Source organism: Neopsephotus bourkii, unplaced genomic scaffold, assembly GCF_033783945.1.
Source record: "Neopsephotus bourkii isolate Nb327-2 ecotype Australia unplaced genomic scaffold, CSIRO-AGI_Nbou_v1 NB_659, whole genome shotgun sequence".
In the NCBI taxonomy this organism is placed as follows: Eukaryota; Metazoa; Chordata; class Aves; order Psittaciformes; family Psittacidae; genus Neopsephotus; species Neopsephotus bourkii.
In genome coordinates this window covers 5,822,775-5,848,329 of record NW_026901158.1, presented here as the reverse complement: position 1 = coordinate 5,848,329, position 25,555 = coordinate 5,822,775, and the positions used below count along the sequence as shown (strand labels likewise).

Genomic DNA, 25,555 nt, shown 5'->3' with positions numbered 1-25,555 from the left:
GGCTCATAGTAGAGAAGGTGAAGGCATCAGTGTTACGTTCATCAGAGGATAATGACCTACTGTCGTGATACAACCTGAAGCAGGATGCTGCAGCACTGTCTAACCCCTGTGGGTGAGCAGGGAGACAGACAGCAGCCTCAGAACGGGATTACAGCGCACAGATGCAGGAGCTGAGTTCCCCATCAGTCATGAGAGGTGGTAATTGCTGCAGTGAGGTGTAGAGAGCAAATCGTCCTCTTTCAGCTTCCTTCTTCCTTTTGTGACATGCAGTGATGAATCCGGTCATGTAGGTCTCCTGAGTGAGTAATTGCTGTCTCCCTTTCACAGTAGGAAAAAGTGAGCCACAGGGAAAGGAAGTGGCTAACATCCGCTGTGCCAAAGGTCCACAAATCCTAACCCCGTGTCCAGCCACTGGATTTACAGCATCCTTGCCGTGACTAAGCAGGAGGGAATGTCTGAGATATGAACTCTTTTGTTTTCTAAACTCCTGTTCAAGTCAAACAGTGAAACAAACATGGAAGGAAAACTTGTGTTTGCTTCTGTAAGAGTGTCCACGGCACATTCTGAGCCATCTAACAGCTCAGTGCCATGTATCCTCTCCCTCCTGATGCCCTCGCTATGCTTTCTTTGCCCCTTCCCCTGCCAGCCTTGCACCCTCCCTGGTTGTTGGCCTTTATATTGGTTCATCTGTAACATGTAATTTCACCTTAATCCATCAGAAATTGCTGGATAATACACAAGTGGCCACTGTGGGAAAACACACATCCAACCTTCTTGAGTTTGTGTTGTAAAGCGCAAGGAAAAATAGGGCCTTCTCTTTCTTCAGGGCATTTTAATTTAACAACTGCATCTAGACATGAACAACTCTTCTTAATGATATTTTCTTTTTCAAATCTAATTATTGCACTGGTGTCTGAAACAGCCTCCTGGCAGGTAGGATCATATCTCCTCTGTTACAGGTCTTGTGCCTATGGCTACAGGAGGATGCTGAGACCTATCACATTCCTAGAAAGCCAGAGATGTGCTTGTTTTACTGTCACAGTGATCACTGCTGGACACAAGTTGCAATTCACTGCACTTAAACCACTCAGGACTGCCTCATGAATTATGCCCAGTATCTCCCAATGAGTCAGCCAGAGGAAGAAAAGCAGCAGTGAATCAGCCTGCTCTTTTCAGACACCACAAACCTGCTGTTGGGTATATCCTCCTAACACACCGCTGTTGCTATTCCTGGTGCTGTATTTCCCAGTGGCCTTCGTTCAGTGAGCTGTTGTTAGAGCAATGGAACAGGGTTTTCAAAATATTCCACTTCAGAAACACCACATAGGCTGGTCCTTGAGGAACAAGTGGTAAGAGCTACAATTGATATGATTTTCATTCTTTTATTGTTACCTACCCTTCGTGTTGATACTAGTTGTATCCGCTATTTTCTGAGGTACCCAGTGACAAGTTTACCACATTTTCCCCACCAACCTGGGCCATGTTTGTCCCACCTCTAAATACGAGTGATTTCTGTGTTCTTGGTTATTGCTGGGTGGTTTGAAGAGTGGGAACCAGGTGTCCATCTGAGTGTTGTGCTGTTGTGGGTGTGTGAGAGGAGAACCGGGTGGTTGAGCCTGGGCTCTATATAGAATCATAGAATAGTTAGGGTTGGAAAGGACCTTAAGATCATCCAGTTCCAATCCCCCTGCCATGGGCAGGGACACCTCACACTAACGCATCTCACCCAAGGCCTTGTCCAATCTGGTCTTGAACACTGACAGGGATGGAGCATTCACAACCTCCCTGGGCAACCCATTCCAGTGCCTCACCACCCTAACAGGAAAGAATTTCTTCTTTATATCCAATCTAAACTTCCCCTGTTTAAGTTTTAACCCATTACCCCTTGTCCTATCACTACAATCCCTAATGAAGAGTCTCTCCCCAGTATCCCTTTAGGCCCCCTTCAGATACTGGAAGGCTGCTATGAGGTCTCCCCGCGGCCTTCTCTTCTCCAGGCTGAACACATCTATATCATCCCTCCTCCTGCACAGGGCATGGCAGCTATAGCTTTTAACCCTTGTGTTTTCCCAGTGGTGACACAGCTTGAATCAGGGCCTAAAGCAGGCCTGGCTTTCCTCCGTGTTCTTCCTGAGGGACAAGAGGCTCAGCACACAGACTGTCGAACAGTGTTGCTGTATACGGCATGACATTAAATCACAGAATCATGGCATCGTTAGGGTTGGAAAGGACCTCTGGAGATCATCTAGCCCAATCCCCCCGCCAGAGTAGGGGCATTCAGAGCAGGTTACACAGGGATGTGTCCAGGCAGGTCTGGGATGTCTCCAGAGAGGGAGACTCCACAACCCCCCTGGGCAGCCTATTCCAGTGCCCTAATGTATTGACGTTCTTACTCATGATGAGGTGAAACTTCCTGGGGTTTAGTTTATGGCCATTGCCACTCATGCTGTCACTGGGCACTACTGCGACAAAAGAGTCTGGCACCCTCCTCCTGGCACCTGCCTTTGAGGTATTTATATGCATTAATGAGATCCCCTCTCAGTCTTCTCTAGACTAACCAGGCCCAGCTCCTGCAATCTCTCCACATAAGAGAGATGCTCCAGACCCCTGATCATCCTTTTAGTGCCCACTGGACCCTCTCCAGTAGTTCCTTGTCTGTCCTGTACTGAGGAGCCCAGAGCTGGCCACAGTACTCCAAACGTGTCTTCACTAAAGTGGGTCATAAACTTTAATAATGAGGTAAATGTGGGAGTTTTTTATAAAAAAATAATCAATTCTGGATTGCAAATCTAGATGCCACCTCCCCCTTCGCCTGCCCGGCGCTGAGGCGCCTTTAAGACGCCCACCATCTTGGGCGCTGCCCTGCACCAAGATGGCGGCCGCGCCCTCACTTTCCCCTCCCCGCCCCGTCTCCCCTTACGATCCCGGCACTATAAATGCCGCCCTGCACAAAGATGGCAGCGCACGCTCGTCACGCCCGCTCCCAACATGGTGGCGGCTTGCTTCCCTCCTCGCTAGCGCAGCAGCGGGACGGGCAGATACTGCCATGGCGGGTGGGTGAGGTCAGTTCCGGGGTGTGGCCGCCGCGGTGCGGTTTTGGGGTGAACAAAAGGAGCCGGAGCCGGCGTGAGGGAGGGTGGGGGCTGCGGCGGCCAGGTGGGTGCGAGCGGGTGGCGGGGCACTGCGGGTCGGGTGCGGGCAGACGGGGCGGTGAGGGCGAGTCCCCCACGGTGGGACTGCTGTGAGGGGAACCGGACCCCGCCGTAGCAGGGCTGTGGCCGGGGTCTGGTGGTGGCGGGGGGCGCAGCCCTGAGGGGATGGCAGCGGCCAGGAGGGGTCTGAGCGCTGCTCCCCGCAGCGCCGGAGGGGAGGATTTGCTGACTAAGTGGGCAGTCATTCCTTCCCTCCGTGCCCTGTCAGGCGGCGGGGCGGCTGGCGGCGAAGCCGGGGCTGGGGGCAGGTGGGTTCCTCCGAGTCTGTGGGGCGAGGCAGGGCCGTCCCGTGTGCTGAGTGTCCCCTCAGGGCACCTTGGGGCTCCGGCTACGGGGAGAAGTCCTTTATTTATGCCTGGGAGCGGTGCCGGGGAGGGAAGCTGGTTGGTTTTTAATGTGGCTCTTACAGAGGATGTCTTTTCCGCCTCTGGAAGCCTGAGGTGGTGGGGCTGGAGGGTGGTGCCGGGCTGTTTGGGCTTCGGGCTGGTGCTGAGGCCCTGAGAGGAGGTGGGGGAGAAGGTCAGAGAGTCCTCTCCCTTAAACGCTTCCTTTGCAGCAGTCTGTCACAGCTAGAACAGAATAGCTTTGAGTATGACAGTGCTGCTTCAAAATCTGTCAGCCCTAATGGTAACTCTGGGATCAGGAGGCATGTCGTCTTGAACATCATCACCAGTATTGAGGTGGGTTTCTTTCCCCAGTGATTTACTTCCTTTTCATTTCTCCATTGTTGACAGAATACTTTCTGATGTTCTGAGGTCCTCTCCTACATAGATAGGGGGATGGATGCTTGAGAGCTCCGGGCTGCTCCCTTGTCAGTTTTCCCATGCCCTGTGCTGACATGCAGGAAACAAGAAGGGGGAAAAAAAAGCTGTTGTAATTCTTGGTGGTGGTGCTAAACTGCTGCCACTTGAAAAGGATATGTGTTGGTGGATGTGTGTTGAGAGGAAAAGGGGATGGTTGCTTGAATCCAGAATGGTTAGGAACATGATCTACATTTTCAAGTACTCCTGATGGTAACATTAAAAAAAAATCAGGCTTTTCAGAGTAGGAAGTAGTAAAGCCATTCATCCTTTTTGCTATCTAAAAGGAATTGTTCTTCCAGGAGTTTAGTTTATCTGTACTAGTTAGGTCTTAGTTATTAATATTCAGCATCTGCTTTGGCTGGGTCTGCAATACCTGCTTTTTGGTAACTTGTTTTGGAATGGTATCTTTTACTCCTTCCTATGAGTTTTACTTAGCTGTTAGAGCTCTCGCCATCTGTCAGGTATCAGGGAGTCTCCTGGTGACCCTCTTGAGTTGTTCCTTGCTTCTTAGATAGCCTTTACCAAACTTTTACATGACATGGTCCCTCTGTAAACTTGATCCCCTCTTCTTTGCTGACAATCTCCATTTCGTTTCAGGGAAGCTGTTCCCATGGCGTGTGGGGAATGCAGCGGTTCAGCACCCGCTCAGGATTCAGCACGCAGGAATATCATCCACGTCCAGCACAGAGAACTGAAGTGCAGATAGCAGAACCCAGCTGCAGGGTAAGGGCTACAGGCCAGCTCTGGAGTGGTAAAGCCAAAAAAATGACCAGGATACTACTTAAACATAGTTGCAAAGCACAGGGCACTGATGAGATGACTGATAAGGAGCAAGGAGGACAGGTGGTTGATCAGAGGGTGATATGGGGAGAGTGGTGGTGTGCTAATTAAGTTTTGTGAGCTCTTAGCTTGAGAATGACAAAGAAATTGAGCATTGTCCAAAGTAAATATAACTGTTACATATTCACCCATACATCTAACTCTTGCCTACATAAACACTATGGGACTAAATGGTAAATAATTGAAGGCTCTCCAATAAATGGTTTGGGGACTGCTGTCTAAAAGGAATGTAGCTGAGAAGTAGCAAGAACTGCTCAGTTTGGTGTAGGAGCTTTTCTGTTTCCTGCAGGGTGATGTTTGTGTTGCTGTATAGGCATTTCCTAGGCAGTCTTTCACAGTGACCTCTCAGGAGCGTGCTGGAGAGTCACCCATGTGAGTGTCAATTAGGCAATGACAGAAACTAGTTACAAGAAACTCCCTTCTTCCTTCATCACCTTCCCTAGGATGGTGATGAAAAGTATTGCACAATTCTGTGCTTATCTTCAAGAGAAGAAATGCTCTCCAGATTGGCCATGTTCTGATCAGCTAGCTCTGCAGCATGTTGCTTCTAGAATGCAAGTATCCCTAAGACTTGTCTGATGCTCTGGTTAGTGTTCGGGCAGTTCACAGATTTGTTTTTCACACTAATCCTCTCATGGTATTTGGAAGCCCTAGCTTTATTCATGTAGCTCAAAGATGATATACATAAACATTTCCTTAAAGTATACTTGAAGCCATGTGTTGGAAGCTAGTGTTTCCATGTTTGAAATGTGGAGTGGCTGAAACCTTCCAGTGATGACTTACTGAATGCTTTTAAATAAGCAGTGGAGGTCAAATGGATATGATGTTATTGCTTTGGGATTAGAGCAGGCTTGTTGGAGGCCTTCACTGTAATTCTTCCCATTCTAAAGAAAGATTTTGTTCAGTAGTTAACAGCACAAGCGAGTTTCATTTCCTTTTAACTTGAGCCTAACCAGTGTCTAGGAAAATGGAGCTGCAATGTCAGGTGAGTAGTGGTGGAGCACGGAGGAGAAGGGTTTAGGAGTTTGGTGTGAGGCTCCTTCATGGGGGTTTGTGTGTGCAGAGCTATTGTTTTGGTAATGGTTAAAAATTAATGTATTTAGCTGCAGTGTGGGGAGCTTCCTCTGAGCATTTTTTCAACAGTCTTCAGAAATAGCCTCAGTTTAGGATGTATACACTGATACTGAATAGACATTCAACAGTCTTTGTGCTTTAAAGGGTGTATCTTGAATGCTTCCAAGCAGCTTTTTCCTTAAACTGTTGATGTGGCACATGTATTTTGTATTGGGGATTGAAATCCAGTTGACATAGCTGGTGCCCCTCCTGCTGCTATGAAATTGCATTTGAAACTAAAAGCTATTCAGTCATGACCTCCCTGTTGATATAATAGTGCTTCCTTCTCCTTTGTACTTCACATTGTTAATATTTACTATGAAATTACCATAGCTATTCACAAAGCTTCTCTTGTGACATATTTGCAAGCTGCTTCTCTAGCTGCAGCCTGCCTTTGTGCGCAGTGAAGGTGTGTATTGGGTTAGTTAATAGGTTCTCCTTTAGAGTCTGGGGTTTTATAAGATCTTAGTGATGAGAGGTTAGATGGCCTGTCCATTATTAATCAATTAATGTCGTCAGAAAATGTTCTGAGCTGGGAGTCACAGTCCCTGTTTTGGAACTTGTGGTCCTGAAGGCAAGGCTTACAGGGTCTGGTGAATATGTGAATAGGGGCTTATTCCTTTTCTTTCTTCAGATTGAGGCTAAATATTACTGTGCTGATAGCTGATGTCTTGTTTATCTTGCTTTGCTCTTATCTGCATCTTCTTTCATCTTAACTGGCTCATTTCTTTGAGCTTGAAAACAGCTGTGGTAACACCCATGGATTTGCTTATGTTGTGACAGTCTGTCATCAATTGAGATCCTCAAAAGTTTTAGCTCACTTTGAATCTAGTGTCTTGATTTCTTAGTCTGTTGTTAGATCAAAGCTCTGCTCTGTCCACCATTTCTGTCTTTATCTGGAAATAGTTGGTTGCATTTTCTTGTATGACTTCTCAATGCTGGAATTAAATGCTCAAGAGCTCTCTCCTGCAGCCTCTGAGGTCTGGTTGTTGCAAGTTAACGCTGTTGCTGTCTGTATCTTAAGTAGTTACTAATAAAATTAATTCAATCACTTGTTAGTCAGTGCAAGGGAGTGTTTCATAGTGTCCTGTTGAAATAAGGCAGTTGTGCTTCTCCAAGACAAGCTTCATAGCTCTGTCCTTGAAGCATCTTTCTAATGGCAAAGAGAAAATGAATTTTGGATAGGAAGCCTGTGACCATGTACATTCATAATTTATCAGCTGACACAGGCATTTTCCTCTGTTTTGTGTCACTGTTGAAAGTCATCTGATAGCACTTAAATTTACATAGCTGTATGACACTGACATATAGCCCTTGCTTTGATTGTCGGTGATGCTGGTAAATTCAGACCATGTCCAGTTCTGTGCACCTGGGGCAAAATACTGTCAGAAGTCAAAAAATGTGGCAGGCCACACCAGGTCTCCAGCGTGGATTGTTCTGATAGTGCAGATGTTCTTCCCTGTGCCTGTTAGGACATGCTTGCTGCTGTGATGGCAAACAGAAGCTATTGCACTAGGCTGTTAAGAATGTCTGTCTTGAATCTGACAGAAAAAGTCAAGTAATAGGTAGCTGGCTTAAAGATGATAAAGTGCTATCCATAGTGTAGGTGGATTATTCTTTTTCATGAGTAAAGATGTGACCCAGTTGGTTCGCTTCATCCTGTGTGTCTTGTGGCTTGGGAAGGGCTGAATGAGCCAACACCTGCTAGATGGTTGTGTGCAAACCATCTTCCCTGGCTCTCAGTGTTGAGTTCACTGGTTGGTCCACCAAATGAACAGTGTAAGCTTGGCAGCTGCTGTTCCACAACTTTATCCACTAGTCTAAGTGGTAAATGACCCTTTAAACTTCACATCTTCACTTCTCTATCTCAGAAGATGTGTTGTCCCACAAGGGATTTATTATTTTTAGTGCAGAAAGGGCCTGATGTAGGGATAACAGTTGGTTGTTCAGGGATTTGGCATCTGGCTTCACTGCTGTTTATTTCTAAACAGCAAAGGACAAAATCACTTGAGGTTTCCCACCTCATGTCTTGGACTTTTGTAATTGATCACGTGGCTGTCCTTGTGCTTGGAAAGTTTTCTGAGGGTGCCTGAAAGCAGTTCTGTTTCAGCCTCATGTTTTTTCCTTTTAATTCTGGGTGTAATAAACATGGGTGAGGAGACACAAATTCCCAGTCCCGCTTCTGACCAGTAAAGCTCTTGTATTTCCCGGTTTTTGAACAAAGAACTCTGTGTCCTGCCCTTCTTTAGGGTTTCAGGTGGCAGCATGTTGGGGAGGGAAGCTCTGTTCTGTTGAAAACTTACTGCAACATGTTGTAGCTCGTCAATAATCAGGGCTATAGCCTTAACAGCATCAAGGTTTTTCTTTCCCTTATCTACCTCTGATGCTGTCAGTACATGAACAACTCCCTAATTCTCTGAGCTTCTGAGAGGTAAGAAATTACCACAGCAGTGCTTGACTTCTGCTTTGCAGTCCCCAGTCTTAGAAGGAAATCCAATGAAAATTAAGAGTATGTGTAGTGGAAGCTAAAGAGTTGCAAGATCCAACACAAAGTTTCTACTTCCAGCATCCGTGTCTACTTGTCTAACACTGTATTATAAGACTGCCTCACTTGAAAGCTGCATGCCTCTAAAGGTGAGGAGGACTTCCGTGATTTTTGGGAAGGTCCTGGAAGCAAGGCTGGAAACTGAAATTCTTGTGCATGTCACGAGATCTTGCATGTTAGTCCTATTTTGCCAGTAGCTCCATTAGTAACAGAATGGCCAACAGAAAGGAGGCTGGATAAAGTATTCAGCAAGTGATGAGTCAAGCTGACAAACTAGCCAGTGAATCAGAACAGCAATGTTGTTTCTGTTCACTTTGCCCCTAGCTGGATAGGCTGGCCAGCTGTTGCAGGCAGGAATTTCAAGCACTACTCAGCCGGATGTCTGTCAAGAAGTCAATCTTCACTTGTTTAGGTTGGATGGTTTAGGATATAGGGGAATCCTCCAAATTGGAGGATGTTTGCTCCTGCAGCAGTTGTTCTGTTAATACCTTAAACTTGTTAAATACCACAGGGGTCCTGAGGTTTGTGGAAGGCATTCATACTCTCAGTTCTCTCAGCCTTTATCTAGTAAGGTACATGTTGCTTTATGATGCCTCTGTCAGCCAGCTACGTTTAATCTCGTTTCTGACTGGCTTTGCTATTTAGGTGTGGTGTGCTCAGAATGTCCCTGTTCTTGTAACATGCGTGATTATCTTTCTCCTCCAGGTGTGTCTAGTAAAACATAAGATTAGTACTTGGTGATGCTTATGGTTGGCTGAAGTCTGGGTAGGTTTGGCAGCCTGGTTATGTAAGTCTGAAACTGCTGTTTCTTCTGTTGTATCAGCCTGTTCACCATTAATGGTGAGGCTGAGCTGCACATTGTAGGTAGGTGCCTAGCAGGCTAAGGCAGGGATGGTCATCAGGCAATGCGAGTTTATGGTGGGATGTAGACCTGGATCCAGGTGAACCTGCAGGGATTGAAGAGGTATTTAGTATCTAAACATACAATGTGCAGAGATTTCAGAAGCATATTTATTTAGGCTGGATTGATCATGCTATATGATGATGAAGCTTTGACATACAGATCTTTCCCTGTACAATCTCAGATGTTGCTGCTATAAAGGATAGGTTTATTTTACACTATTTTATATTGGATAGGAATTATAGTGCTTGTACTACTGCTGCTTTGGTGTAGGTGAAACCCTTGAAGATCAAGTCATTTCTTGGGGGTGAGGGACTGCTCAGGGACTGTGTGGTAGCTGGGAGAGTACTGTGGAATGCAAAAGCTGAAACACCTCTGAGACAAACACTTTAATACTATTTTCCCGCTCTGTGTGATACCTAAAGTCTGCCTGTTTAATTATACCTTTAAAAAACTTCCTTATGCTTCTAATAAGTTGACAGGAGGTTAGGCAGAGATGTTCCTAACTGTCAGCTTATGCAAATTTTGTGAAATCAACTTGCCTTTAAACTCGAACAAAGCACTCTTTCAAAATCTAAGTATTGATGCCTTCCATGCAACAGTTGACTGTATCATAAGCAAATTGCCTGTTTCTGAGCTCCAACTGAGAAGTTTTGCAAAATGAGGTGTACAAGGAGAACCTTGGATCCTTCTTCACCATGACTGCTCTGGTGCTGTACTTCTTTTACAGTTATGTCTGTTCCTGTCCATAAGGTCCTTCACTCAGTTCATGTGTTCTGTGCTCCGCCTTTAGTGAGGCTGCATGACAAGAGTATCTTAGCAAATGAAGCTTCTTCACTGTAAACACTTTCCTGCTGACAAAGCATGCTGGAGTTCAACTCCTGAGTTCAAGCAGAAGCTTGGATCCTCTGCAGTATGCCTTCTGGTCCTGTGGAGCTTGGTCTGGTCTTGGTCACAAGGCAAGTAACTGTCTTCACTCAAGGTTTATTCCTAGTCTTATGCCAGAATAATATCTTCCATGTAAATTGTTCTGTTCTGCTGCCTGTGTGCTTTTTGGAAGGGTCTGTGTTCCAGCTACCTGCTTGGTTTCTGTATAGTGGTTGGGATCACGGTCTTGGTGGGAAGAATCCCATCAGGGTAGTGTCAAGTGACAGAGATGGCACCTGAGAATCTAACTTCTTGCAGTGAGTCTGATGTTGTTATCAACCCCATTAGCAAAACTGCTTGCTCTAATCGAGAAGGGAGAGTGTTGCAACAAGAATCACATTCTAAAATGATTGCAAAATGCTGTCCACAAAATAAAGATGACGTTTGCATCTTGATGCAGAGCAGTCTTTCAGGATCTAGAAATGAATTGCATGCATGGGAAATCTGGATGAGGAGGGATGCAACTTTGCCACCTGCCTTCTTAAGTTTTTGGTGGGCAGTTTTCCTTTTAATTGCAGATTCTGGGACTAGGGCAGACATGGCAAATTCCAGCTTCTGTAGAGGTGGCCCGAGTTTAATTGTTCTTTTTTTAGGACTTGAGCAGGGTCTCCACTGTTACCAGGAGGAGTGGGGACTTTGATGTGAATATCCCTTTCTTCTGCCAGTGACCCTGTCATTGTTAGTGGAAGGCAGATTTCCTGCTCCACCCTACTGGGGTTTAATTGCTGACACTGAGCTGTACTAGACCATCATGGGACTCTTGGGTGACTTTTTTTAGCTGTCTTGGAGGTCCACAATGTAAAGGAAAATTTCCTACCCCATGTAACTAGTAAATAGAATTAGGGAGCATGCTGTGCTGGTTTCTTTCTGGTTTCCTTCCTAGCTGTCTTGAAATACAAATCAAATTAAGCACAAGGTTGATTTCTTGTGGGAAGAAATTAGGCATTTCCTGGATTGGACAAAACTAGCAACCCAGCATTAGAGCTCAAGTCTGCAAATGCCAAGAGACCCCAGTTCCTGAAGAGATCTTCTCTGTTTCAGTTACTTCTAGGAGTAACTATGAAAGGCCTTGACAATTCCTGCAGAAATTTCCCTGCCAAGAGTGATGGAGCTCTGGAGGGAGGAGGAAAGAGATAAATATATGTGTATTTTCTCCGTCAGTGTGGAGTAGGAGGAGTAAGGAGTTGTTTACATAGAGACCAGTTTTTATAAACAACATTGGTGTTTTCACTGCATGCTCCTGAAAAGAGGATCTTGCACAGTGTTTATGGAGAGCAGTGGATGGTATGGAAGCATTTGTTACCTCTTGGATGTAGTTTAGAAGGAGTCACTACAAAAGCTTTCCATCACATCTGGCAAGAGTGTGTAAGAAAGATATGTACTTGCTGAGAGACTGCTGCTGGACTCTCATGGAGCCTTAAGGTCCTGTATAGCAAGACCTCTGCTCTCAAAGCCTCCCCTGGGTTATGAGTCTGGGAGAGCTGAAGCTGTGCTGACCTGCAAGCATAGTTGGATTTCAGAAGCTAGACCATGTCAAAGTTAACTGTTCCAGCAGATAACTGCAGCAGCCTTTTTGCAAAGCTTTCCAGGCTTTCTCTTATTTGGACTGTAGAAGTGCAGGACTCTGCTCCCTCAGTCTGGTTATGGTGGGAGGGATGCAGAGGGTGACAGAGAGGGCAAGTTGTTCTTGTCTTGTTTGTTTTTCCCTGTAGTCCGGCACTATGTCAGTGGTCCTGCCCTGGCTCTGAAACTTTCCAGTAGCTGAACTTCCTGGTTTCTCTATGAATTGTCTTGTTTTCCTAGCCTGATGTAATAGGGTCCTAACAAAACAAAGTGCACACACAAGAAATCATATATATACCCTGGTTTGGTGCCTCTGAAGAGCTGCTGTCAGTATTGATTAAAGGCATGTGTCAGAGCTTTGAACTCTCCTGCAAAAAATACAGATATGAAATGGGTTCTGACTTTGAATTTTCTTGTCTATGTAGACAAACTGAGGAGACATATGTCACCAGGAACTGTAATTCATGAAGCTGTTTAACTGCTGCCTTCATTTGCAGTGTTCTGGAGTGCAGGGGGCTGTACTGTTTATCCTGGAATTAGTATTTCTGTAGTATGCACAGGCAGCTCTTCTCAAATGTATCTTGCAAATAGATTCTCTTCTCCCTGAGGTGGAGGTATTCAGAGAAGGAAGCTGGGGCATGGCTGAAAGCCCCTGCAGCGAACAAGCATCAGGACTTGGAGGGGGGCTCTGGACATCTTTGTCGCCCCTCTTATTCTCACTGCTCAGGTGCTGTTCAGAAGTTTTGCCTGTTCTTCCCTCTCCCTGTGAATGTGTAAATCCTCCTGCCCTAATCTACTCAATGCAATCTGTTCTACAGAGACATGCCAGCCACCTCACTAGTGCTCTGCAGCCAGGACAGTTGTTTCTTTTGATAGTGCTGTATATGGCTATTTTCATCCCTTGTTTCTGCATCCTGTACCAAGTTTGTTGTTTGTTGTTCACTGGTTAATAAATCAGTAGATTTGCTAGTCTACTTGTTTTTCTGGGGTTCTAGAACAGATAATGCCTTTCCTCCTCTCAATTCGTTACTCCAAAAACCCCCCAAATAATAACTTGTACAGTTACCCCAGTCTGTCTTTTGGGCTAATGTAGTGTTGGAACTGGATGGGCAGAAGGGCAAACACTTCTTCAGAGATCACTGTCATCTTTCAGTCTACCACCTCTAGTTGCTTGCAGCCTTAGCAAGTAACACTAGGTCAAAACTGGCATTTTACCACTTATTGTTGTAAGCAGCAAACCAGGGACTGCAGTTCTGTATTTAGTGTCTCTGGGGAATGTGGTGCTTTTTGAGTTCATATTAGGTAGGGCTTCCTTTGCAGTTCTGTGCTGGAAGTTTACTTTATGTGCAAACTTGAATTCTACCAAAGTAGGTGGTGTAGGAACTTCTTAGAGGAAGCTTTCTCCCATTCAGTGCTATGTAGAAACCTGCTGTCGACCCTGCAGAATCCCCAGGACTTGTTGACACTGTCTGTACGAATGATATCTTGTGGGTTGGGGAAACATGACTGAATGTTGTCCTACTTCTGAACTTTGTTAGCGAGTATGATGTGTTACTACCTCTTTTTTCACCATCGTTAGAACAAGTTACGATGAATTCATGTTCTTTGCTTTTTTTGCCTGTCAGATATGGGAATTTTGTGAGCTCAGTTATCCATGGGTCAGTCTGGCTTCTGGGCTTTCTGTGGCTTGCTGAACAATGTGCTTGGTTACATCTGAAAGGCTGAAGGACAGAACAAGCACTGCCATAAGGCCTCTGCTTCCCAGAACCTTTTGATTTCCTTTGACACTTAAATCCCAGCTGAGATGAGCTCAAGGTGGGAGTGGTTGGTCAGGGAAGTAAATTCTTTTAAGTCTAGCTCCCCTTTCCTCTAATTCTGAAGTAAATAAGGCAAAGAGCAGCTGTCAGGATTTCAGTACTGAATCTGTCAGAGGACATGTAACTAATCTTTCCTTGGAGAATGCAAAGGAGGAAAGCCAAAATGACTTACATGGAAGGAAAAGTCATCAGGCAACCTTGTTCCCTTTTCCAGCTTGCTTTATCAGTGTCATGTTGAGTTGCATCAATGAAGTGGTTCTAGGAAATACAACTATTGTAAGTAAATCCTCTTTCTTGCCCCGGGAGTTTGAGAACCACACAAATACAGACTTATTTTCTAGCTCTTTTATCACTTCTAGCAGTGTTGGCAAACTCCTTCATCCCTGAAACAAAATCCATAGATAAAACTAGTAAACTACCAAATACTGGTCTGGCCAAGGTAGCTTAAATCTGTCCTGTGAGCTTTTCTTTAAGTGTGGATGTCTTGCCTCACAGACTGCCAGTTCTGATGTTTTGTGACAATTCATCTGTCAGGGAAGACAGCAACAAACCACCCTTGGCTGTAACAAATTGCTCGCAAGAAGCCTCATTTATTTGTCTCCAAGTGACTTGAAACTGGGTCTCATCTAATTCCAGTCTTGCTGTGCCAGCACTTACCATGATTTTCCGGATGCTCTCTTGAAAAACAGAACAAAACAGTTCAAGCTTGTAATGCTGGTTCTGGTTTCCTTTCAGGTGAATCATGATTCCAGTCACTGAGTTACGCTACTTTGCTGATACTCAGCCCGCGTATCGCATCCTGAAGCCATGGTGGGACGTCTTCACCGACTACATCTCCATAGTGATGCTGATGATTGCAGTGTTTGGAGGGACACTTCAGGTCACCCAGGACAAAATGATTTGTCTGCCCTGTAAATGGATTACCAAAGACACTTGCAATGACTCAGTCAGAGGTTGGACAGCTGCAACCCCAGAGCGTACCTACTATAACTCTAGTCTTGTTCCCTCTACTGATATAGGACCTACAGGGATACGATACGATTTGGACCGGCACCAGTATAACTATGTGGATGCAGTGTGTTATGAGAACCGTCTTCACTGGTTTGCCAAGTATTTTCCTTACCTGGTGCTGCTACATACTCTCATCTTTCTGGCATGTAGCAACTTCTGGTTCAAATTCCCAAGGACCAGCTCCAAGCTGGAGCACTTTGTGTCTATTTTGCTTAAGTGTTTTGACTCTCCGTGGACAACAAGGGCATTATCTGAGACAGTGGTGGAAGAGAGTGATACCAAGCCAGCATTTGGGAAAATGAATGGCTCAATGGACAAGAAATCCTCCACAGTCAGTGAGGATGTGGAAGCCACTGTTCCCATGCTGCAGAGAACAAAGTCTCGAATTGAGCAAGGGATTGTGGACCGATCTGAGACTGGTGTCTTGGACAAGAAGGAGGGTGAACAGGCCAAAGCACTCTTTGAGAAAGTGAAGAAGTTCCGCACGCACGTGGAAGAGGGAGATATAGTTTATCGCCTGTACATGAGACAGACCATCATCAAAGTGATCAAGTTCATTCTGATTATCTGCTATACTGTTTACTATGTTAACAACATAACCTTTGATGTTGACTGTAAAGTGGACATTGAGAGCTTGACTGGCTACAGGATGTACCGCTGTGCTCATCCTTTGGCCACTCTCTTCAAGATTCTAGCCTCTTTCTACATCAGCCTGGTGATATTCTATGGCTTGATCTGCATGTACACACTCTGGTGGATGTTGAGGCGATCACTCAAGAAATACTCCTTTGAGTCCATCCGGGAGGAGAGCAGTTACAGTGACATCCCTGATGTGAAAAATGACTTTGCTTTTATGCTCCATCTGATTGACCAGTATGACCCCCTCTACTCCAAGCGCTTTGCTGTCTTTCTGTCAGAGGTGAGTGAGAACAAACTGCGGCAGCTGAACCTCAACAATGAGTGGACTTTGGAGAAGCTGCGCCAGAGGATCACCAAGAACTCCCAGGATAAGCTGGAACTGCATCTTTTCATGTTGAGTGGCATCCCTGACACAGTTTTTGACCTCATTGAGTTAGAGGTCTTGAAGCTGGAGCTTATCCCTGATGTCACTATTCCTCCAAGCATTGCTCAGCTCACCAGCCTTAAGGAACTGTGGCTCTACCACACAGCTGCCAAAATTGAAGCTCCAGCACTTGCCTTTTTAAGGGAGAATTTGAAATCTCTCCACATCAAGTTCACAGACATTAAGGAGATTCCTCTTTGGATTTATAGCCTGAAGACACTAGAGGAGCTTCATTTGACAGGGAATTTGAGTGCTGAAAACAACCGGTACATTGTGATAGATGGCTTGAGGGAACTGAAGAGGCTGAAGGTGTTGAGGTTGAAGAGTAACCTCACCAAGCTGCCGCAGGTGGTGACAGATGTTGGTGTACATCTTCAGAAGCTTTCCATCAACAATGAAGGTACCAAGCTTATTGTTCTCAACAGCCTTAAGAAAATGGTCAACTTGACAGAGCTTGAGCTGATCCGTTGTGACTTGGAACGCATTCCTCACTCTATCTTTAGCCTCCACAATCTGCAGGAGATAGACCTAAAGGACAATAACCTGAAGACCATTGAGGAAATCATCAGCTTCCAGCACTTACATCGTCTCACTTGCCTTAAATTGTGGTACAACCACATTGCCTACATCCCCATGCAGATAGGCAACTTAACCAACTTAGAACGCCTTTACCTGAATCGTAACAAGATAGAGAAGATCCCCACCCAGCTCTTCTATTGCCGGAAACTTCGCTATTTGGATCTCAGCCACAACAACTTGACTTTTATACCACCAGATGTTGGACTTCTTCAAAACCTGCAGAATCTGGCTGTGACAGCCAACAGGGTGAGTGAGCAAGGAGCTGAGCTCCTGTGTGAGTTAAAGCAACTCTGGCACTTGTTACCTGTGTGTTTGAACCATGCTGTTATGGTGTGTGAAATCCTCCTGGCACTGCTGTTCTCTTTAAATTCCCAAGCTTTTGTTTCTCTCTGAGGGGTTTATCCAAGGCAAAACATTGCAAATAACTCCAGGGTCTTTGAGAAGCCCTTGCTCTGTAGCATTTCTTCTAAGTGTCTTTTGGAGACTGTTTGGAAATCCTGGCTGTCAGTTGTTCCTGTGCAGTTGGAAGCTTGTAGTCTCTAGACTGACATCAGTTTTGGGTTTAAAATAGAGATCTGGGAAACTGTAGGCTTAATCTAGAATAGGCACTTGAGCCAGTGTACTTCAGCCATGTACATACACTGTGGCAGCAGCCATCTAGCCCAGTATGTGTGTGGCTTAATGTGACTTTGGAGAGAGCAGAACAGTCTTCTGCAGTGTCCTTTCTTGAGGCAGAGTGAGCTAAACCAGGTTTATCAGGATGTGTGTGAACTGTGGCAATTCCTTGATTTTTGGGAAGGGAGGAAATACAGTGGTACCTTGCTGTGCCTCAGCATGATGGCTGTGGATTTTCTTGTGTAATCCCACATAGGTTAAGTCTAAGCCTTAACTGTTTTAAGTCTGTCTAAGCACAGGGCAGGTTAGAGGGGATGACCAAGTGTGCTATCCTGCGTGATTATCACAAGTTGTTTCTTGGCTTGTGTTGGAGGGTGTTTATTTGCTTAAAGTAAACTGTACCCATGTTTTTTCCTGAATGTTTGTCTGTGTTTGGGACTAAGGAGACTTCATTTACCATGTATATCACAGAGGTCAGTCTGCGACAGCACAGATGTTCTGAGCTGACTGGCTTGTCAAAGCTTTCATTCATTCATTCTGTCTGCAAATTCCTGGGAGGCTCTTTTTCTCTTGGAGTTTATTAGCACCTGGAGTTGCAAAAGGCAGTAACATAACTACAAATTACAGACAGATCTAATTAGTGGCTTTTGGGTTCTTCTGGGAACATGCAATTGAATTGTCCTGGAGCAGTCCTGATTTTCACTGCCATATATCAAGATCCTTAGTGGTGTTGGCAAGGTGTATTAATAACTGAACATTGTCAAATTGCCTGTAAGAAGCAGACAGAGCAGCTGCAGTATGAATTGGCTTTTCACGGGGGAAATGCTCTCGGATCAGGGATTTAATTGCTAATGCAGTTCAGTGTTACACAGAGTTACTAAAACTCCAGCCAGCATTTGAAGTTAGTGTCTGGAAGTTCAGTTCTGTGTTGTGCCACTGAAAAGTAGCATCAGACAAGCAGCAGCCGTTTGGCTATCCCAGTTTAATAACTGCTCACTTGGCTTTCCTAGCACTAACAGACTGGATGACTGTGCCTCTGTTTGTATGGGTGCCTGAAGCTCTGGTAAACTTCCTGGTATGCACGCATAATTTCCTATTAAATTAAAAACCAGACTACTTTCTTGGGACAAGTGGGGCTGATGGGGCAGTTTCTGAGGATGGCATTAACTGAAGATGAGGGAGTCTTAAATATTCTTAAGATACTGTTCAAAATGCAGGCAATTGTGCACCATTTATCTTCTGGCAACCTTCATTGCAGAGCTTCCTGAGGGTTAATCTGCAGTGTATCCTCTGCAGTTTTGGGGTGGAGCATCTCTTGGATGAAAGGAGTTAGAGGCAGCTCCATTTTCTGCAGCATAGTGTGGCACCACCCATTTCTGAAAAAGATGCTAATGCAACAGGAAGGCTGCAGCAGCCTTCTCTCCAGTCTGTTCTGAAGCAGAAGGGGGTGAGGACCCAGTTAAACAGTTGCTTGCAGCCTCTGCAGGTGCCCCAGTTGCCCTGTGGCTTTAACAGCCTGGTTGCTTACAGTAAACAGTGACAGCATGAAACACAAGCACTGGTAGGACTGGCATTGCCAATGTCCTCTCCTGGATCAGCAGTCTTAGCAAATAGAGACTTCTGTATTTGGCTGGTACTGGTGTGTACCATTCTGGGAAGCAGGCTGTGTTATAGCACATTGCTTCCTTCCTAAACCAATACTTGTCCCTTAAATAACACCATTATTTTCAACAGTCTGTGATCGTTTGATTGCATGTTGCTGTTTGCAAAACACTCAACAGTAACAATGACTGAATTGAAGTGTCTTTCATTGGTCTGGTTTCATTTTGGCTTTTCCTTGGAGTCTATCTCATTCAGAACTCGTTACAGTTTAACTTAGCCCTGAATGATATTATCATGCATAATTTAAGTCTTTAAAAAGGACATGGTTGCATTTAAAGGCAAATGATAGCCTCCAAGTTGAGACTTGGAATTAAGGGAAGAATACCGAATTGCTACATGTATTTTCTAGCCTGGTGTTGGTTAAGCTATATTGTTTTCCTATAAATTCTTTGGGAGGATTGCATTACTGAAATAAGCCTTACTAAATTAGTGACTCATGGATACATGAAGGTGGTGGTGCCCTCATGGGGTTTTGTTGCATTTTGTTAAAAAGACCCCTTTGGAGCTTTGCAACGTTTCAAAGCCCGAGAGAAATGATGGAAGAATAGTCCCAGTTCTCAGGGCCTGGAGATTGTACCCATGTAGCCTTTGCTCTTATTACAGCCAAACTAAGAGTCCTGACTAAATGCAGTCTTTAGTGTGTTCAGTATAATGTACTATGGCTGTTTAAAGCAAAGGAGCTATGATCTAATAATAGTATAAAGGGTTTGGGATGGAAAGAGCATGTGACAGTACAAGCCAGCTGTGAGCAGGTTTCTGGTTGTCTAGTTCTGTCCTTGTGATGTCTTCTGCTTTAGCCACCATCACTGGTGATCTCTAATGCAGTGTTTGAAAGAGGAATCAGTACAGTCATGGTGTAGTGACTTTTACTATGGGAATAGTCCTGATGGTTGAAAGCAGGAGCTCACTTGAGGGATAAGTGGATGATCAAACCCAAGTGCTCTGTAAACCTTAAGCATTGCATGGGCTTCTAGGTCTTTCATGAGCATGTCTTTTGCTGGTGACTTTGCCTATGATTGATTCATTGATTTGATTTTTCCAGATTGAGAGTCTCCCACCAGAGCTGTTCCAGTGCAGGAAGCTGAGAACATTGAACCTGGGAAACAATGTGTTGCAGTCACTTCCATCCCGGGTTGGAGAGCTGACAAACCTGTCACAGATAGAACTACGAGGGAACCGCTTGGAGTGCCTGCCTGTGGAGCTGGGGGAATGTCCTCTGCTGAAACGTAGTGGGCTTGTGGTAGAGGAGGACCTGTTCAACACACTGCCCTTGGAAGTCAAAGAGCGTCTGTGGAGGGCAGACAAAGAGCAAGCTTGAACCCCTGAAAGAAAGGGAAAAGCCTCTGACCAACTAGAAGGAAACAAAAGGCCATTCCACTCCCCTTTTCCCCAGATCCTTCCTTTCTCCCCTCTGATCACTACCAGACTAGCCGAGGAGTCCCTGAATAAGCATGACTCTGAGGCTGCTTCTTGCCTCAGATGCAGGATGGGGAAAGCTTGGGATCAGGATGAGGATCAAGACAGATTAGTTGGCCTCTGAGCAAAGGCCTGTGGGAATAGGAGGTGTTGCTGTTCTGGACAGGAAGTGGGATGAGGTGGATGGTGCTGTTGAGAAGAAATGATCTTTGAATGGAGGAGAATATGAAATGTGGGGATTGCTGCATTGCTCCAAATAGGGCTTATACATGTCAGGGACTGAGTGTTCAGTGTGTTGCAAGCAAAGATCAAGAGACTAGGAAACCTCTTGGACCTCCATCTCTGTGACACTTGGTACTGTCCCCTGACTCAAAGATTCAGTCAGTGAGGCCCTGCAGTGGGGTGGAATGGGATACAGACAGCTCACTTGATCTTGATGCTGGCATTAGGATTTGGGGGCTAAGTTTCTCTTGAACATGAGCTTGAATGCAGGATATTTTTCTTTTTTTTTTCTTTTGTAACTAAATCTTTCCCCTTTGCACTCCCCACCTTCTCCTCTGCCTCTGGAGAAGGAACCAGACACCCCAAACTCCATCTTAAATGTAAGATTGCACTATTTTAACACTTTCAAATCACTTGTGCTGATGAGTGGATCAGGCTTCATTCTTCAGCTGATGTGCTGGAGGCACTAAACTGACATAATTCCAGAGCTTTATCCTGTTCTGAAGTGGATGGTTATAGTGCAAGTGGGAGAAGATCTGGATATAAAGCAGTTGGACTGTCGGATCTGTTCTCCCCAGAGCACTGAGTTGCTTCAGGACCTGGCTTTTAAGGTTTTTAAGCTACTTTTAAATTCCTGGTATTTTGTCACATATCAGATATGAACATAGGACTGGCCAGTGTGCTGGGGCCTCCGCTGGGGTTGGTGGTGTTAGTAAAGAGGGACATCCAGGTTTCTCTGCACCTCTTGCCCCCCCTTCCTCTTAAGTTGTTAGAGGCTTTGCCAGTGTTTTTCATGAATGCAGTCTGCAGATCGGCTTGATTGTTCTTTATTGTTGTCTTCCTCACTTCAACAGCTGTCAGGTCCTGTGACATCTCTTGGCCTAAATAAGAGGCTAATGTTGATTGAACCTGGTGCTGGAAAAGAAACCTGCCCTCCTATTTCTTCCCCTTTTCATTCCCTCAAGTGTTAAGGAGTGGTATGAGAATCCTCTGTGGACTGAGCTCTTCTAGATCCCTGGGACAGAGCAATCTTTATTGAAACAAGTCTGACCTGTTTGGTATTGTCTGACCAAAAAAAAAAACAAGCTTCTGCACTTGCAGAGGTAGATAACTTGTAATAGCTACTGATAATCATGTCCTTAAGGTGGAGTGGTTAAGGTGTGCCTACAATACACCCTGAGTCTGCTCTTTTCCATCAGAAGGAAGAGGAGGCTCATGGACCTGCAGGTCCTGGCTGTAATACTCTGCATCAGAACAACAGGTTGGCTCCAAGGTGGAGTGCTGCAAGCTGAGGCATGAGAAGTTTGGAGGCCTCCTGTGTGTACAGAAGGGGGGAAACTGCAGCCATCTCCAGAGTGGTTCCTGGATCAGCTGCCAGCAAGTGCCCTGGCTTGGCAAATTATGGTGATCCCTTGGATGTTGGGGCAATAAGGCACACTGTGGCTTTCTTCATCAGATGTAAGATATGAAATATATATATACAAAACATGCTGATATCATGAACAATGTTAACTGGGCTCTGGATTTGTTGGTGTTCAGATGCTTAAATAAAGCTACATTAAAATTTAGGAGATCTGTTTTATAAACTGCTTTTAAGAAAGATGTAAATTTTGCTTCCCTTAGTCCATTCATTATGAGAAGTTTAAACAGGCCAAGGAAAAATATAATTGAATCTCTGTATCTGGGAGGCAGGGTACTGTAAAAGCTCTTTTTGTTTCTAACAGGGTTAGCGTCTTGAAATTGTGTTAGAGATGGGGCCACTGCTGAAAGGATGGGGAAGTATTGATGCTGATGCTTATTGGGTTGTACCTGTTCTATTTGCATGAGCATTTTGGATCAACAGGGAGGACAGAAATTGCTAGATGGGCTTAATGCTTCTGAACTAAACCAGGAATGGCATCAGGGTTAACTACAGTGCTACTGTTTTCCAGTCAGTTCCTTCTGGTGGGTGTTGGGGCTGTTTGGATGGTGAAGGAAACATCTTTCCTCCTCCCCTTTCTCTGTGCCAAAAGATAGGGCTGGAGAGTAATGGCTACTGAATAGAGGCTTGTATTCAAGGCAACTGGGTAACTGGTTTACAAAATGTGTTTTACACTAGGCAGGACTGAAAGGGCAAAGCACTTTACAGGATTCATAGCTTACAGGAGCAGACATTCTTCTGTATATCTAGATAATAGATGAATGCATTGACTTGATTCCAGGTGTGGTCTTAGTTATACAAACTAAACTTTACACAGCTAGATTAGAAGTTTCTATAAGCAGCTCCTGAAAGTCTGCTGCAGTGCTTTTAGAAGCTTGCAAGCCTCCTGAACTGCCACGTATGTTCGTAGGACAAGTGAACAATAGGCTATTCTGCTAGAAGTGAGAGACCATCTCTTCTGATCAAATAACAGAGCTATACTGCTGCTGCTTGCTGTGTAGATTGCCCTACTCCTGAGGTCTGCAAAGCAATTGTAAGACAGGCCAGTACTGAGCATGCATGAAAACACTAGCTTTTTGCTGCTTTTACAATATTCCAAGCTCAGTTTTTTCAGTCATGGCTAGAGATAGCTTCCTGTGTGGCAAAATTGGGATGAGCAGGCTCATAACTTCCTGTATTGGGTGGCACACAAATCCATGGCCACCTGCAAGACAGCATGTATTATTTACTCCTGATACGTTCTTCTTGGTCTTCCCTCAAATAGATACAGATTCCAGCATATCAGTCTCATATGGTAAGATGGAAGAACCTTTAAAACTTCAAGGATAGGGTCTGAACTGTGAGGTCCTGAATGTGTTTACTGCTCAGGACTGTTGAAAAACTCAACCCACAGCAGAGTGAGTCATCCACTTCCCATACATCTGGATTGTTCAGTCTTTGAGGGATGAGCTTACATCGACAATCCCTCCTCACTTGCAAGTATCCAATCAGTGTATATTATGTTTTATTCTTTAAGTTTCCCTCAAACTGAAGTTTAGGGGGTTTATTTCTGACACTGATCTGTGTGTAGAGAATATGTTCCAACTTTAGCAGACAATCAATGGTCTGGTCAGTGTCTTGTTCTTCTGACAGGCTTTTCAAAGCACTCTAGTACTAGCAAACCACATTATTTATTAGCTGCTAAACCAGACAACAACTTGAATTAAAACCAACTGTTTCCTTAGTAGCACTTCTGAATGAGTTCTTGGCGCCCCTGTAGATCACAAGCATGCTCATCCCATGTTAGGACTGAAGGTTAGTAAAATGGAATTCTATTCTTCCTGCTAAATACCCCCAAAAGTAATAAATTGCAACTAATTATTTTGAACTAGCTGAAAGACAAAGAATACCAAACCTAGTAAATGTGTTAAGTCTCTGAAATATGTACTGAAATATTAGCTGAAGTTGTTCTTTGTTTAAGCTTATTTTCTGCTTTTATTATGTGGTCCCCGGTTAAGTCAGCAGCTGGAATGAATTTTCTCTGGCAGTCTGAATGGTTACAGGTATCTTTCATGATGTGGTTTCTTTCATATTAATTGTCACTTCCTGGTAATATCCTACCTCATTTTTTATTTTAACTACCATTTATACACCATTTAGCCCACTTCATTTTCAAGTTTTTGGTGTTTATTACCATAAATAGTATTAAGTGGCTTTCTGTTGCTCAACCACACTGAGGTCCTCTTTACTTTTTACCCCTCTCTAACCAATGATTCTAGGAATTCTGAGAACAATAACACATCCTTTTCAGAAGATGAGGTGTATGGAAAGAAGTTGCAGCTATTATTGATTCAGCAGCTGTGACATTGTTTCCTTTCCTTACCTTTTGTCTGCTCTGGGAAGGGACTCTCATGGCTTGAATTCTTTGGATGGTTAACATTTTAGTCGTCCTTCAGAGGAGGTGTAACTTTTCTTCCTCATTAATAGCTGTGCCTTCTCTAGAGAGACAACAATGTAACCTCTCCACAGAGGCACTGGCTCCTTCAAGTACATTTGGGCTAGTCCCTGCCTGAAGCCACCTCTTCCCTCTGATTCTTTTTCTCTCAACCATGGAGAGATTTCTTAACTTTTGGCCTGACTTCTCCCTAACAAGAAGTCATTCCATAAACAGTAGAGTCATCTGTTAACCTAAGGTAAGGCTGTTTGAATGGTAACTAGTACAACTAGTGCTTAAACTTCACTTCTTTTTTTCTCCTTGCATTTTGAAGGAGATTTCTTTCCCCACTGTTTGGCCACAGAGTGGATCCTGTAGTTTCACTGGTTATGTGCCAAAGCAAAGTGTTTTCTGTCCTACCTGCATTCTTACAGAGTGGAAAGCAGAGCTGGGTCTGCATGAGAGTATGGTTTGATTCAGACCTATCTCCCTCCATCCCTCCAGCTGCAGTGGTAGGTTAATCTTCAGCAGCATGAAGTCCTCCAGGTATCTCTGCTCTGAAATCCTGTTTTAAAAGTAGCTGTACTTGAATTGCTGGACCCCCAGCAGCAAAGGTGAACTCACACAAAGAAAGGCTTAATTTAGGATTTCTGGGCTTGCCCTTCCCTTCTTCCCTCTCAGTCTCCTTTAAAGGAATTTTATTGAACAAAGGGGAAATGTTTCTAGAGGAGACTTAATGAGAAGGGGGCTAATGAGCCTGAGTCATCTTTTGTAGCTGACAAATGTGTCCATTTAAGACACTACTCATGGCTTAAACATTGTTCACTCCCATTTTGTAAATGCATGAGCAGGGTTGTGGTTTGGCATCCGAGACCCACAATTTGATGTAACATTTCAGAATCATGACATTCACTTTGTGTGGGGGGTTGTTCAGGCAGCTGATCAACAGCACCTCCACCTTAAGCACTGAAGGCTGCTATTATGTTCTCTGAAAGACTTGTAAGACTGGACACTTTAACAGAATAAAAGTTTTACTTTTTCATTTGCATTTTACTTTTATGTCTGCTTTCTTTTAAGTTTTCTATATGCAAAGGCACTTGGTTTTCCATGATCTTGCCTTTCAGAAGACATGTTAATAATTCCAGCTATTGTGTAGAATTGTTGGGGTTTTTTTACTCATTGCATGAGTCTTTGTCCATTGTAATGTTCCTTTATGAATCAGCAAAAAGTAGATGCACAGCAAGAGGTCCTGTTCAGGGACAAGCCTGGACTGCCTTACATATTTCACGATCACTTTAACAAATGGCTGAAACAGTTCATGTTGCTTAATGTAGGATACTTTGAGTGTTATCTGAAGTCCCTTAGAAGCTCAGTTGGGTTTTCAAAATGCATATTGTGCTCCCCTTCCCTAGGAAAGGGACAGGGATTGAAGT

At 44.5% G+C, this 25,555-nt stretch overlaps 1 protein-coding gene across 2 annotated transcripts; it reads left to right on the top strand.

Annotated features, from left to right (window-relative positions):
- Positions 1-2,929: 2,929 nt before the first annotated feature.
- Positions 2,930-25,170, top strand: LRRC8A (leucine rich repeat containing 8 VRAC subunit A). Of its 2 annotated transcripts, none has more exons than XM_061352820.1 (4): positions 2,930-3,066; positions 4,618-4,738; positions 14,457-16,620; positions 19,694-25,170. In XM_061352820.1, the coding sequence occupies exons 3-4, from the start codon at positions 14,464-14,466 to the stop codon at positions 19,967-19,969; spliced, it is 2,433 nt and encodes an 810-aa protein (XP_061208804.1). In that variant the 5' UTR covers positions 2,930-3,066; positions 4,618-4,738; positions 14,457-14,463; the 3' UTR covers positions 19,970-25,170. The 2 variants fall into 2 exon arrangements, with proteins under 2 accessions (XP_061208804.1, XP_061208803.1); XM_061352819.1 differs by having other exon boundaries at positions 2,967-3,053; positions 4,613-4,738.
- The last annotated feature ends 385 nt before the right edge of the window (positions 25,171-25,555 follow it).

Coding starts and splice junctions, on each gene's coding strand:
- LRRC8A (XM_061352820.1), top strand. CDS start 14,464: ATGATTCCAGTCACTGAGTTACGCTACTTTGCTGATACTCAGCCCGCG. Junction 16,621..19,693: donor TGGCTGTGACAGCCAACAGG/GTGAGTGAGCAA, acceptor TGATTTTTCCAG/ATTGAGAGTCTCCCACCAGA.